At 39.3% G+C, this 14,191-nt stretch overlaps 2 protein-coding genes across 3 annotated transcripts in view; one reads left to right on the top strand and one right to left on the bottom strand.

Annotated features, from left to right (window-relative positions):
• Positions 1 to 11,721, top strand: part of STRA6 (signaling receptor and transporter of retinol STRA6) — a 55,442-nt gene extending 43,721 nt beyond the window's left edge. For both annotated transcript variants that reach the window (XM_075273690.1, XM_075273689.1), the window contains 4 exons: positions 553 to 648; positions 3,784 to 3,947; positions 6,063 to 6,179; positions 11,401 to 11,721. In XM_075273690.1, coding sequence (XP_075129791.1) covers positions 553 to 648; positions 3,784 to 3,947; positions 6,063 to 6,179; positions 11,401 to 11,564 — 541 coding nt within the window. In that variant the 3' untranslated portion in view covers positions 11,565 to 11,721. The remainder of the gene's footprint in view (positions 1 to 552; positions 649 to 3,783; positions 3,948 to 6,062; positions 6,180 to 11,400) is intronic.
• A 132-nt stretch (positions 11,722 to 11,853) lies between these two features.
• Positions 11,854 to 13,814, bottom strand: LOC142203180 (immunoglobulin superfamily containing leucine-rich repeat protein 2-like). Its single transcript, XM_075273721.1, has 2 exons — positions 13,745 to 13,814; positions 11,854 to 13,140 (listed from the first exon to the last, which is right to left on the bottom strand). The coding sequence occupies exon 2, from the start codon at positions 13,135 to 13,137 to the stop codon at positions 12,013 to 12,015; it is 1,125 nt and encodes a 374-aa protein (XP_075129822.1). The 5' UTR covers positions 13,138 to 13,140; positions 13,745 to 13,814; the 3' UTR covers positions 11,854 to 12,012.
• Between the last annotated feature and the right edge of the window lie 377 nt (positions 13,815 to 14,191).

Raw genomic sequence — 14,191 nt, 5'->3', positions numbered from 1 at the left:
AGAATGCATTCAAATCATGTAAAGTCTCAGGGTAAGTATTGTTGTCACTACTTGTCAATCTACAAAAATAAATAAAAAAGCGGCTAAATGCCACTAAAATTACTCTACAGCTATAAAGTATGCGTTCAGATATTACTAAGTATAAGGGTAAGTATTGTTGTAACTACTTGTCAACCTACAAAAATTGATAACAAAAGTGGCTATCTACTGTTTCTGGGAGTACGTACTTATCTACTCCAAAAAACATGTAAAATCCATTTGTTCGTTCAGTCCTCTAGGGGATATACTCTCCATTCTATAAATCCATTGGGTTTCCCTCCTCAGGGTAAAGTTGTGAATATCTTATTTTCGGTGACTATCAATACTAACTACACTGATTCCTCAGGAATGGCGGGGGCCAGAGACAAAATTTCATCTGTGCTGGACATAGTCGAGCGACACCTATTAACAGAAGCTAAGAAATGTGGTTGATGGAGGTAGCAAATTTAAGGCTCAAACACTATACATGGTATATATCGTAACTCATATAAATAGCATTTTTTTGTGTTTCAGGCCATTTTGGTTACTCTTATTCCTGGTTACAGTAGTTCAACACCTGTGTACACGTTTCCTCTTCACCCAAGGAAATCCACCCCAAATTACGAACAGGTACTATACTTATTTACATCTCTATACAGACATGCAGTATATGGTGTTGCTATGGAAAAATATATATGGCTACTACGATATAGTGCTTGCATGTCTGTATGATATATACCTTGGAAACTATAGAGCTCATATATACATAGATATTTAATAAATCTATACTTCTACTCATAGACAACTATATTTAGAAAGAAAATAAAGACTTCTTCAGTGATATAGAAAAGGCAGTGTACATAGAATAAAGCCTGATGGAGGATAGATGGGGAACAAACATGTTTCACTCCCTGTCTATGTTCTGACACTTTGCTTTATAAAATTCCTTGTTGTTCACAACCGTGAATCCATTTCCATTTCCATCAATCTTCTGCATGAGAGCCACCGCATCTCGGCCATTCAGTTATTAACATCTAGTGCCTTTATTCTGTCTATGAAGCTCTTCTTATTTATGGAACTGTTAGGGCCCATTCACACAGAGTAAACGCGCATATATTTTGGCAAAATACACGTGTAAAAAATACACGTGTAAAAATAAGACTCCCATTGACTTCAATTACATTTTACACGTGTATTTTGACGTGTATTTTGATGTATATTTTGACGTGTATTTTGACGTGTTTTTTTACACGTGTAAAAAAAATGTCATTGAAGTCAATGGGAGCCTTATTTTTACACATGTATTTTTTACACGTTTATTTTGCCAAAATACATGCACGTTTACTCTACAGCCGCAAAATTACGGGCGCAAAATTACACACGTTATATGATCGTAACCCACATTGAAATCAATGGGATCTTTTTTGAGCGCAAAATCTGACACGTGTATACGTGCCAGTTTACTCCGTGTGAACTGGCCCTAAGGCTGAGGCCCCACATTGCAGAAACGCAGCTTTTTTTGTGGCAGATTTTGATGCGGTTTTTTTGAACCAAAGCCAAAAGTGACTATAAAAGGAATGGGAGATTTATAGGAAGCCCTTATACTTCTATCTTCTGCACAATCTGCTCTGGGCTTTGGCTTAAAAAACTGAGGCAAAATATGCATTAAAAAAAAAAGCTGCGTTTCCGCAACATTGGGCCTCAGCCTGAAACATTATAATCAGAAAATGAAATTACATTATCATCACAAGATAAACTGATTACTGATAGTTGTTTACTATACAATTGTTTATGTATCCACCGATTACAGTATGGGACAGTATGTTACTGGGAGGCTGAGACTAGTAGAATTATAGATAACTATATCGCTAGGAATCCCACTCCTGGTATAATGTTCAGGCTGGTAATCCAGCGGACACATGGACCAAGTTTCACAGATGAAACTTGGTAGTGTCAATCTGGACTAAGGCCCCATATTGAATCAAAGACACAACATTTTTGGCTACTGCAGAAACGCATCAGAAAAAAATAGTAAAGAGCAGGTATCATAACTTTACAAGAATCATTTCATGACGACGATAGAAAGAACATGGCTGTAATTGTTTGCTGAGTAACAGATCCTTCATTATCATATGGATTACAATAGTGTGAATCTAGCCTAAATAATCTCAACAATATGTGCTTCATTACCCAAGAGGAAATAGTCTGTTAGCTTGCCTTCATCATGAATAAGTTTGATGTTCTTGCCAATGGCTTCAGGCATTTTTTTATCATTTTTTTCAGATGAATACTAAAGGCAAATATTATACATTGTTAGTACAATGCCTCAGGGGGCGGCACATGGCTTTAAAGAACAACTAAGAGGGAATCTTTGCGTCATGCCTTTCGAACTCTGGCATATCACTGTACTGTACATGCTTTGCCTTGATTGTTCCTTAAAGGGGTTATCTGGGATAACATGATATTTCTACTCTAAGCTAAATACCCTCCCCCCCCCCCCCGCCTACCTTTTAACTTGCTTAGTCTAAAAAAATCTATATTTACCTAGATCGCCAGAGCAGTCATATAACGGCACCAGGCACATTTTCAGATTTTTCCGATGACACTTCGTTTCCCTGTTTCCAGAAATGTAATGTCACCTATACTACCACACCCCATCATACTTACCTGACTTCATGGCCAGATCTTTTGGGTATGGGACATCACATTGAAAGCAATAGGTAAAAAAGCCTCCCATTGATTTCAATGGGGAGCACGCATATGCCGGCATCCATTGAATTCAATGGGATCTGTTTTTTACGCCACTCACTCTGAACGAGTTTTACGTTCAGAATCAGCGATCGTAAACTCTGTGTGCAGTCTCCCTAAGGGTATGTTCACACTGAGTTTTTTGCAGGCAGATTTTGAGGTGGAATCTGCCTCAAAATCCGCATGCAAAAATGTCTCCCATTCATTTCAATGGGAGTCCCTCGCTTTTTTTTCCCGTTAGCAATTTTTTTTTTTTAGCTAGCAGGAAAAAGTGACATCTTCCCACAGATTCCGCAGCTGAGTCAGTCGCGGCGTCTGCAGCTCGAAACTCCCTCCTGATTAGGCTCATTCATTTGGGCCTAATCACGAACGGGATGTGATTAGGCCCAAATGAATGAGCCTAATCAGGAGGGAGTTTCGAGCCCTGCATCGGCATCCCAATGCGGCTAGTCGCACGGAGAAGTACTTTCTTTCTTACTTTCTTTCTTATGGTAGAGTTGGAAGGGACCTCAAGGGCCATCGGGTCCAACCCCCTGCAAGTGCAGGTTTTCCTAAATCATCCCAGCTATATGTTTATCCAGATTCCGCTTGAAGATTTCCATTGATGGAGCGCCCACCACCTCCCGTGGCAACCTATTCCACTCTCTCACTACCCTCACTGTCAGAAAGTTTTTCCTAATGTCTAATCTACGTTCTACGTCACACGGTGTAAAAGGTTTCCGCCGTTTAAACATACCCTAAGGGAGGTTCCACATGCAGCTTTTTTATCTATTTATTTTTATTTATTTTATTTTTATTTATTTAAGAAAAAAGCTTTTTAATGTTTTTTTTGAAAATTTTTGATGCAGCTTTTTTGAGTCTGCTGAATCATCCTCTGGCTTTGTCTTAGAAAACTGCATCGAAAACCACAGTGTTTTGTTTTTTTTTCTTTAAACAATGCAGTATGTTAAATTTATGTCATGAACTAAAATTATATAACTACAAACAAAGAAATCTCTTTTTCATTTATACATTTAGGAGAAGTCTCTTCATATTGACATATATCTTCCTACCGGTTAATATTTTACGAGGTGGATTGCTTGCAATTGCAAGGCTTGTTGTCTCCGTTATCTTTAATGTCATTCACTTCTGTCGCCTGGATTTGAGTATACTGCAACATAGTGTGCAAGGCTGGGACCCGGGTAAGTGTTATAGAGAACCAGGACTGATTTAGTACTGGCAGTGATTGGACTGTGATAGACTGTGCAGGAACACAAAAGAAGAACGGGATGCACTCCACCAAAGAGCAAAATATCCATGCAAAATATAAAGCTGCAAACTTCTAGGTATCCAGCCTACATTAGATATAGGAGTATAATGAACATTCAATCAATATTCAGTGTTGGCATTTGAGCATCCAAATGATACTCTAGTTAGTGCAACTTTTGGGTAGGGATACCCTTCCTAAGGCACCTCCTTCCACGATAACCAACGCAAATGTGAATGAAGGGTAAAATGCAGCATTTTTTTCTTAGTTTCTGCACCAAGGAAAACGCTGCATTTCCACAAAATGGGGCCGTAGCCTGAGCATGTCTCCTATAACCATCCACTACTTGATATAGTTAACTAGCTGGTACCCGCGACTTCGTCTGCGGTGATTGTAGATGTGGGTATATACAGGTGTGGGTAAGGTTTTCGTACTGTGTATAAGGTATGGGATATGAAATGTAACTTTGTATCTTGTTTTTGCTGGAATTCAGAGAATACGTGAGACTTTTGTGTTGGATGTAATTTGTATTTGAGCTGCTATACGGTGTTGTGAGAAACGTTACATAGTGACTTTGGGACAGAGGTATTTGAAGTTAACCCCTTCCCGTCAATGGCATTTTTTGATTTTGGTTTTTCATTTTTGACTCCCCTCCTTCTAAACCCCATAACTTTTTTATTTCTCCGCTTCCAGAGTCATAGGAGGTCTTAATTTTTCTTGGGACAAATTTTTCTTCATGATGCCGCCATTAATTATTCTATATAATGTACTGGGAAGCAGGGAAAAAATTCTGAATGGGGTGGATTTGACAAAAAAAAAATGCATTTCTGCGACTTTCTTAGGGGCTTTGGTTTTACGGCGTTCACTGTGCAACCAAAATGACATGACCCCTGTATTCTGTGTTTCGTTACGATTCCGGGGATACCAAATTTATATGGTTTTATTTACATTTTGACCCCTTAAAAAAATCCAAAACTGTGTTCAAAAATATTTTTTGGAAAAGTCGTCATATTCCGACAGCCGTAATTTTTTTTATACGTCCGTGTACGGGGGTGTATAGGGCGTCTTTTTTTTGCGGGGTTGGGTTTACTTTTTAGTTGTACCATTTTCGGGAAATGTTATTGCTTTGATCACTTTTTATTCAAATTTTTATCAGAATCAAAAGAGTGAAAAAATGGCGGTTTGGCACTTTTGACCATTTTTCCCGCTATGGCGTTTACCGAACAGGAAAAATATTTGTATAGCTTTGTAGAGCGGGTGATTTCGGACGCGGGGATACCTAACATGTATGTGTTTCACAGTTTTTAACTACTTTTATATGTGTTCTAGGGAAAGGGGGGTGATTTGAATTATTAATCCTTTTTATTTGTTTTTATATTTTTTTTTTTACTTTTTTTAAACTTTTTTTGCATTTATTAGACTTCCTAGGGGTATTGACATGGGTGGGCGGTGTCGCGGATTGTCAGAGCGGTGGGGGTCGGCAAACATGGCTGCTCCGGAGCGTTAAAGAGAGCCTCCTGGAGTATCGTTAAGGGGAGGGGCAAAGTGGTAAAGTATATGTATATGAGATTGTGTGGGGTTAGGGGCGAGGCTGTAGAGGGCAATATGAATTTTGTGGCTTGCTATGGTCTAAAGTGTGTGAGATTGCAGAGATGGTGGTGTGAGTTTGGGTTTTATGGGGGTCCTGGCACAAACGTATGTGCGCTGTTGTGACGAACAGTAGCCTATTGCGCAATCGAGTGTAGTGACTATGTTTGTGGAAAATTTCAGCCAAATCGGTGGAGCGGGTTTTGCGTGATTGAGGAACAAACATCCAAACATCCAAACACACAAACCCACAAACATCCAAACTCACAAACTTTCACATTTATAATATTAATAGGATATTGTATTCTTTTGATCTATACACTTGGGTCTTTCTTTCTATATACTATTAGAAATCATTATAGATTTACCCATTTCTTTGACAGAAAGCAGTACTACTATTATAGTTATAATTTCTTCATGTTCTTACTAACCTCATTTAGTCATTTTCTGAATTGATTTGCAGGTTATAGGAATTACTGTAATTTCCTGCTGTTAGAGGTCAGTGAGTGTCACCCACTCATTACAGCTTTTTGTTTGCTCCTGAAGCCCCCTAACTGGAAGAAGCCTGACCTGGAGGAAGGTAAGACATTTTTGTAACGTGTGTATGGCTTCATTGTATGATCTGAAAATTGTGACTTATTTAGGGTTCCAAGAAAACTATAAATTAAAAAAAAAAAGGTTCCCAATTACATTGGAGCACAGTCACAAAGTTTGACTGTTCTCAGATTATTTACTATATACTTTATATCTAATGAGGCAGAAAGAATAAAACTGTGATATTAAAACTATAATCCAGAAATATTCATATGATATCACCTTGAAGTCACTGACCGAACTTTTAGTTTGGTTACTTATAATCTATTTGCTGACTGGTTGCTACAGAAAGCTTATACACCCTGTAGTATTCATAAATACAGACACAAGCTATAGTCTTACTAACCTCCGAACTGATAACAGAAACATTGACTGTATATATAGCAACATAGCTGATAATGTTAAATAAATACACAAGTTTATTGAGTCCAACCTATAAATTTACCAAGTTAATCCGAAGGAAGGCAAAAAAAAAATCCATTATGCTTCATTCACACTTGCGCCCCTGTTCATTGTGTGCATTCCGCTGGGTTTCTGGTTTCCTCCCGGACAGGCCGCAGACAGACACAGGCGGTCACCATTACAAACCCATTCAAGTGAATGGCTTTTAAAGTCGACCGCCAGGTTTCCATCCAGTTTCTCTGGGGCTGAAGACGGAAACCCGGCGGACACGGTGGACACGGGGCACAAGCATGACTGCCCCCTTATACTGATGCCAGTTGCCTCATCAGAGGAATAGAATCTTCCTCAACTCCAAATATAGCTATTGAACTAAGTCCCTGGAACATTAAACCTGAAGTCTGTGTATCATAAATTGTCTTTCCTTGTCTCACTCTGAAGGCAGGGCTAATACATTTATAATGCACAGACTGCCAGTCATCAAAGGAAATCTAACAGGAGATTAAAGAAGTTTAATAAGGCATCATGTGGTGAGGGTGATTAACTTGTCCCCAGGCTTGCATGTCCAGTCCCAGTTGCGACCACTACAATCGCTACAGTTACATCAATGCCTACTGTATAACCAATGGGCCTTAAACACTAAGATTGCCAGGCTCAAGAGATAATTATTGGTGAAACAAGTGCATCAGTATTTGTTCAAAGGGCTTTTGCCCAGTTTGAAGAAGACTTATATGGGGATGAACTATTGTTAATACAGTTGTTGGATCCGCATACACTTTGCGTCATTCTCTTTACACAGTGAAATGAGCTGTTGAAAATGATGTTGCTTTGACTAGCATAAAGGGTCCGATCAGTTCAGCATCGTGCTCAGTGGTCAGCACTGTTGTCTTATAGCACTGGGCTGCTGGGTTTGAATCTGACCAAGGGCAACAACTGTATGGAGTTTGTATGTTCTACTAGTGTTGTTGCGTGGGTTTCCTCCCACATGCCAAAAATATACTGATAGGTAAATTGTGGATGGGATTCTGGCTAACCCCATCCAAGTATTGCAGAAAAGAATCTGCAGCAGTAATGCTGCAATTTCAAAAATGCTTGTGTCTTTGTATATCGCAGCATGTCAGTTATACCTACAGAAACACTGGCGGTTTTTGTATAGGTATAATAGAGGCAGAAAGTTTGCAGAGGGAAACTGTGTACTCTCTGTGAGAAAAACTGTGGAAACAAACGTGATGCATTCCCACTGTAGTCTTTTCCGCTGTGGTCTTTTTTGTGGCGTTTTTTTGCCTGTGGCTTGCTATGTGGGGCCTTAGCCTTTGAATGGGTTTCTAAAGGTAACCGGTGGGGTCCACCTGCGGCCTCTCCGCGGGGAAACAAAAAAACCTGTTTCCCTGTGGAGAGGCTGCAGGCAGCAGCGGCGGTTTGCTTTTAAAACACATTCAAATGAATGGGTTTTAAAGCTGACCGCCAGGAAGCCATTCCATGTCCAGTTTCTCAGGGCTGAGGACAGAAACCCGGTGGAATGGCACAGGACGGACAACGGGCGAAAGTGTGAACACCCTTTAACCAACAAAAGACTCCCAGTTTTTTAGTCCTGTTTATGAATCTGTCCTCACACTATGGTACAAAACCGAAGAAAAAGTATCAAAACATAAACATGTGAAATGTACATGCTTGACGTATGTATATCCTAAAAATAGAAAATATATATGTTGACATGGAAGTCAATAGAAAGATCATGACAGATTAGTGAAACCGATCATTAAAGACCTGTTAGCAGTCATAACAGCAGTGTAAGCCAAGCCATATATTGATCAGTACTGCATATGTGCTACTGTGAAAATTCTGTGTAATTCTTAGACTACCATAGAAATAAGCAAAATCAGAAGTTAGAAACAGTCATTTTATGTATAAGTGACCAGACTTTAATGCTTTACGACAGTAAATAGAAGTGCAGATTTTATCGCTAACAATTGTGCAGACAAACTTCTTACTAATGTAGTTTATTTCTTAGCATAGAGATAAAAATAAAATCTGGGCTCGTCCTCTGCCGCCCAGTGCTGATGTTATGTCATCTTAACATGATGTAGAAAAATAATAGACCATTTAGAAAGCACTAATTTAGTTAGGATTAATCTATATTGCATTAGGTATTCCCTAGCATGACAAATATAATGGTTTAAAGGTACACAAAGCATCGCTATTACTTCATCTATGGATTCTAATACAATCTTTAGATTTTAAGAAAGGACAACCTTTGCTTTTAATTCAAGTTGTAAAGCAAACCAAATCTCTTGAACAATTTTTGATAGTCTGAGTCATTAATACATGTTACAATATACTCCATTAATGAATTTTGGCTCCTTTTTATGAAATCCACATTACATTTTCCATTGCCATCAGAAATCTGTATCTGGCTGTATTATAAACTTACCAAATGTGACTCTGGTTTGAACTGATGATTTCCCTGGAAGCAATACTGGTAGCATTGCGATCTTGGTGTGAGTTTTATAATGTCTGAGTAATGACCCCTCCACCACCACCACCCAGCCCCAGCTTCCCTACATCATACAAAAGCCCACCCATTCCTACTCTATTATGAAGTGGTATCTGAAATGTTATCTAAAAATCAAAAGTTTGGCTATGTTTGAAGGTCAGGGCTGATCTTAGTTTATGTGTTGCCTGAGGCAAAAATTAAAATGCATCCCCCCCCCACACACACACACATACACACACACACCCACACCCCTTCCCAGTTGGAACGTTCCCTTCACTAGGATTCTTGCTGATTAGCCGCAGAGCTGGCAGCACTAGCCACTCCACTGATTAGCCTCATTCATGTTCCCAGACTAATCAGTGAGTGTAAGGAGAAAACCCAGAGGTCAGAAGATGGAGAAGAATCTGAGGAGTAAGGCTAAGGCCCCACGGGCCGTAATCGCAGTGCTAAAGCGCTGCGGAAAGATCCGCTGCGTAATCGCATTGCGGTTCTTTCCGCAGCGCTTTGAAGAGAAAGTTCAGTTTTCCTCTGTGGACTTTCTCTTCCCATTATATCTACGGGAAAGCTGCCGGCTTTGAATAGTTCAGAGCACACAGGGATGGGGTGTGCAAAAGCCTTCATACACAGATGTGGCCCTGTTTAAGTCCTCCATACACATCAGAGAAACGTGTGCTCAGTCCTCTAACCTATCAAGCAGGATCAGCAGCTATCTTATGTGTATCCTCCACAGTAGATGATACCAACGTAATAAAGGATTGGACATCTTAAATTTTATCATGCCCAAGCCTTTGCTCCCTCAGCTGCTTTCAGAAGTGGGGTAATTCTCCTTTCCCCCTTCAAAACATATCCACATTTCAGCCAACCAGAATGTGCATGTGTATTTGGAGTAAGGAGGAATAGCTTCTGAAGGTATATAAAATTAGGTTATTGACACCCAAACAAGCTGACTTAGGCAGGACCTGAAAACCATCTATTGTGTATGGCACTTTCTTAAAAACAGATGTTGGGTAAAGAAGGATCATTCTATTAGTCATTATTCTACATAGCTGATGTTTTTTTCTCAGGGTAGATGCAGACATAACTTGTTCTAACTTTTTACCCTCCCTCTACTGAGAAGATATGCAAGCTTGACTAAGTCAAGCATGCGTGTGTATGGGGATGTCCAGGGGAATAGCTGTTGGTCAAACAAGTGGCTGACACCTATCTAACATATATGGTCAGGTTTAGTATTTTCCTTTAGCACAGGCAGTTTGTGCTACGTATCTTCTCCCTACTTCTTCACCCTACAGGAAAAGTTGTATATTTCTCCAAATGCTCCTTATTTGCATTAGGTTTTCCAGAATTTGTGTTGAGAATTTGGTTGGGGTGGAAGTCACAGCATTATAGATCACTATGATGAGGTGAGTTCCGGTCAGTTGTGCTCCAGTGAGTCCTGGAAATGTGACTGTCACACCAACCATGTTTTCAAGACTGCTTTTGGCTGTCTGAATATGGCCTAACATGGTTGCAGTCATTTTTAAATAACATCACTTCCTTTCTTCTTGTCTTAGCTGATAGGGTTACAGCTTATTACTTAAAAAAGAGGGCAAAAGGAAGAAAGATGGAAATGCCTTCAAGTCTAGGCTAAGTTGGGTTAGAAGTAAATGTGTTTGATCTAAGGCCGGTTGCAGACGACCATGGCCGAGGTCAGTGTGCTATCTGTGTATTTTATAAATAGCACACTGATCCATTCTTTTAAATACACATGACTGTGATTTTCAGGGTCCCACATGTGGGTCGACAGTTCAGGCCGCATCAGATAGGACAGGTCCTATTCTTGTCCTATTTTGCAGCCCGTGCTTCCTTGTGTCCTATTCATTTAAAGGAGCCGTGGAAGCACGACAGCATACAAGGACATCTCCGTGTCCTCCGTGTGCAGCATGGTTGTCTGCAACCAGTCTAAGAGGTGGAATGTGGATAAATAGAAAATATGATAATGTGAATAACCTATGTGGAGGAATATGGATCTTGTTTTAATTCCTTTCATATCCCAGCAACCTGTATTTATTTTGCTTCCCTTTTACACTGTTTATGTACTTTTTACATTGGTCATTCACTTTGTATTATTTCATGCCATCTTGGTGAATTATTTGGTTAGTATAGCTACTTTCACATGCAAACAAAGCTAAGAAGACAATTTTTCTAACCATACAGTATATATATCTTTTTTTTTATTATAAAATAAATCTCTCCACTGGATTGTAGTCATCATTTTACTGTTAAATTCTATTTTGCAAATGCCACAAATTACTCAACACTTTTTCCTTCTTTGCAGGTATTCATCTGATGCCAGCAGATGGCCGATCACTGAAAGGTGCACGTTCCCACTTGGCTAGAGCTCGCTGGTGTCTTGCATATACCCTTATACACAATCCATCTCTTCTCAGTCATCGGGGATCCAGAACCATCAATGGAGAATCTCCCCAACATTCTAAATAGCACCTGGCCAACAATCGAGGACAGTCCAGTAACATAGTCTACCTCCCACCTCTCTTCCCTGCTATCCCCTAGAAGCACTGCTCGGCAGGGTGAGGTTTTGTAGGGGGATGGTGGTCCCTTTATTTTTGTAGTTTAGTAAAAAATTATTTCTCCACTAGAGCGTTGTTTTCCTGTGTTTCTATCAATACCTTGTTTTAAATTACGAGACCTTGTTATGTAGGTATTGAGTAATTTTACCATTGTTCCATGTTTCAGCTTTTATAATGTATGTACTACTAAATATGTGTGTTGCCTACTTATACCTGTCATATATTTTTTCTGGTGTTCACAACATGAACCGTAAATTTAATGCTGCAAGCATATATATTACAGTAGTTTATATGTAAAATATGTTTCTTCTGTGACATATGTAGTATTTAATAATATCCCCAAACTTCGTATACTTATGTCATTGTGGTAATAAAACCTTGTGCCATAATACTATAAGCAAAGCCTGCAAAACTAGCATGGGAACAGTCATTGTTGAGGATGACCCTCCATTTGTGATTGACCTTGTATGATCTGACATTAGAAGAAGCAGAAGTTTCTCATTTGGATTTACTTGCCAACCTAAAATTTGATAAGAAAGAGTGACTGAAATTTCCCCAATATTTTCTGCGGTGGAGTTGGATACTCGACAAAGATAAGCTGCACCCTGATCTATAGGAGTTACTGTGACACTTCCATTCTTATATGTTCTAATAGCTACCTTAATGTCATTGTAGTTTTTTTGCCCATGAGGTTCCTTTTGGATCATGAAATAAGGTTCAGCTACCTCTTTACAAAGCAACAGAGTATTCCCCCAATGTGTATCATCACTCATTATTTCCAGTGGTTTTTTGCACTGTAGGTCAGGCACCTTGTTTAATGGGATATCCTTTAAGTCATTTGGAGATAAGCAGACAATTTCTATTTTCTTATCAACTGTGATCCAAGTGCTTTGGATCCAATGTATTAGCCACGCTAGGGAGCAAGAGCAATGGAAGGAGTTATGATGAAGCTGAACGTGTGACAAAGAAGTCAATGGATCAAAAAGACCCTCAGGTAATGAATATAATCGGTTACTGCTGAGCTGCAGAGACCTCAAATTTTTAGAGTTGTTGAATGTTCCCAATGGAATAGTATCCAGCTGGTTATTATTGAGGTTTATTAGCTCAAGGTCTCCAAGGGTTGAAAGGTCCATCCATGGGAATTCATTGAGTTGGTTATGGCTTAAGTCCAGGCTTGTTAAACTGGTCAGAGACTGGAATGTGCCAGGATGTATAGTAGTGATCATGTTATATGCCAGCCATAAAGATGTCAACCTCAAAATACCACCAAAGGAGGTTCTGTTAAGTTCCCTAATGTTGTTGACAGAGAGGGTTAGCTGATTTAGATTCTCAGGAAAACCTACTGGTACTTGCATTAATTCCCTATATGAGCAGTCTGCGGAGGGGCGGGTGGTATTAGTGCACTGACAGCTGGATGGACAACATGTACCTGGCACTAGAATCAGGTATCCAATAATGGCAAATGAAAGAATAAAAGTACCCATGATCTGGAAATAAAGGTGAAGAAAATTTGGAACAAAATTAATAGCTAATGACAATATTTCATTACTTAATTGTACTACATGTACACATTCAACACAAAGATATTTTGTATGTTTTACCACCATGATGTATTTTTTGTGCATTTTTATTGGTAAATCTCAGTAGGTCAATATTTAGAACTTAATCCTAATATTTGGAGCAACAACATTCCCTTTCTTATTTCTATTCTTCTCCCCTTTTTTCATATTAAACATCTTCCTCGGTCTTTCTTAATTCCTTGGCATTAGAACTGTAGGACATGTGCCAAGCCCTGTTCAAAACACTTTCACATTAGACAACCGTTCTGTGGATATAAGGAGACATGAAATCTCCCACAGTGATGGCCCCTGTCTGACTTTAATACTTCGATTTAACTCCGTCATCACATTATATGTGTAGCTACATGCTGAGCTCTCATATACGTCAGTTTACTCATCGGTTGCTCGATAATGAAATGTTTACAAAGCTGTGAGCTCTGTCATCGCTTCTGGCTTTTTATATCTGTTTCTTTTTATCACTTTTTTCAAGAGCTTTCCAGCAAAGTAATGTAGAGAATCCTACTTCTCTTACCTGAATGTAGCCGTTCGTCCACGTTATTCAGATAACATAAATAATCTGAGCCCTTCTTTGTCGCTTCCTCCTCTAACAGGCTGGGTACAGCCCAAAACATATCCTTTAGCTGGAGTTAAAGCAGAAAACTCCACAGACTCTTGTATTTTGTCCCTCCTCCTTTGTCTGGTGTCTGTCAATGTCTGGAGTGCAGAATCCATTTATGCAAACAGACCTCCTACAACAACAAAAAAGAAAAGAAAACTGCTTCCAAAATACTGTTTACATGGTTTCCCATCAAGTCAGCATCTAAACTTCAGGCCCCCATCTGTGAATATGTCTGTTTTGGCAGCAAGAGTCTCATTTGAGCACATGGAGATCTGGTTAGAAATGCACAGTGCCATGAATATAGACAGTAATTTATTAGCAACATGACAAAGTGGATTTATAGGCCCAAATGTACTAATA

This window comes from Leptodactylus fuscus, chromosome 5 (assembly GCF_031893055.1).
Source record: "Leptodactylus fuscus isolate aLepFus1 chromosome 5, aLepFus1.hap2, whole genome shotgun sequence".
NCBI classification, from domain to species: domain Eukaryota; kingdom Metazoa; phylum Chordata; class Amphibia; order Anura; family Leptodactylidae; genus Leptodactylus; species Leptodactylus fuscus.
The sequence above is the reverse complement of the archived record's forward strand: the minus strand, read 5'-3'. Positions and strand labels throughout refer to the sequence as shown.

Coding starts and splice junctions, on each gene's coding strand:
- LOC142203180 (XM_075273721.1), bottom strand. CDS start 13,137: ATGGGTACTTTTATTCTTTCATTTGCCATTATTGGATACCTGATTCTA.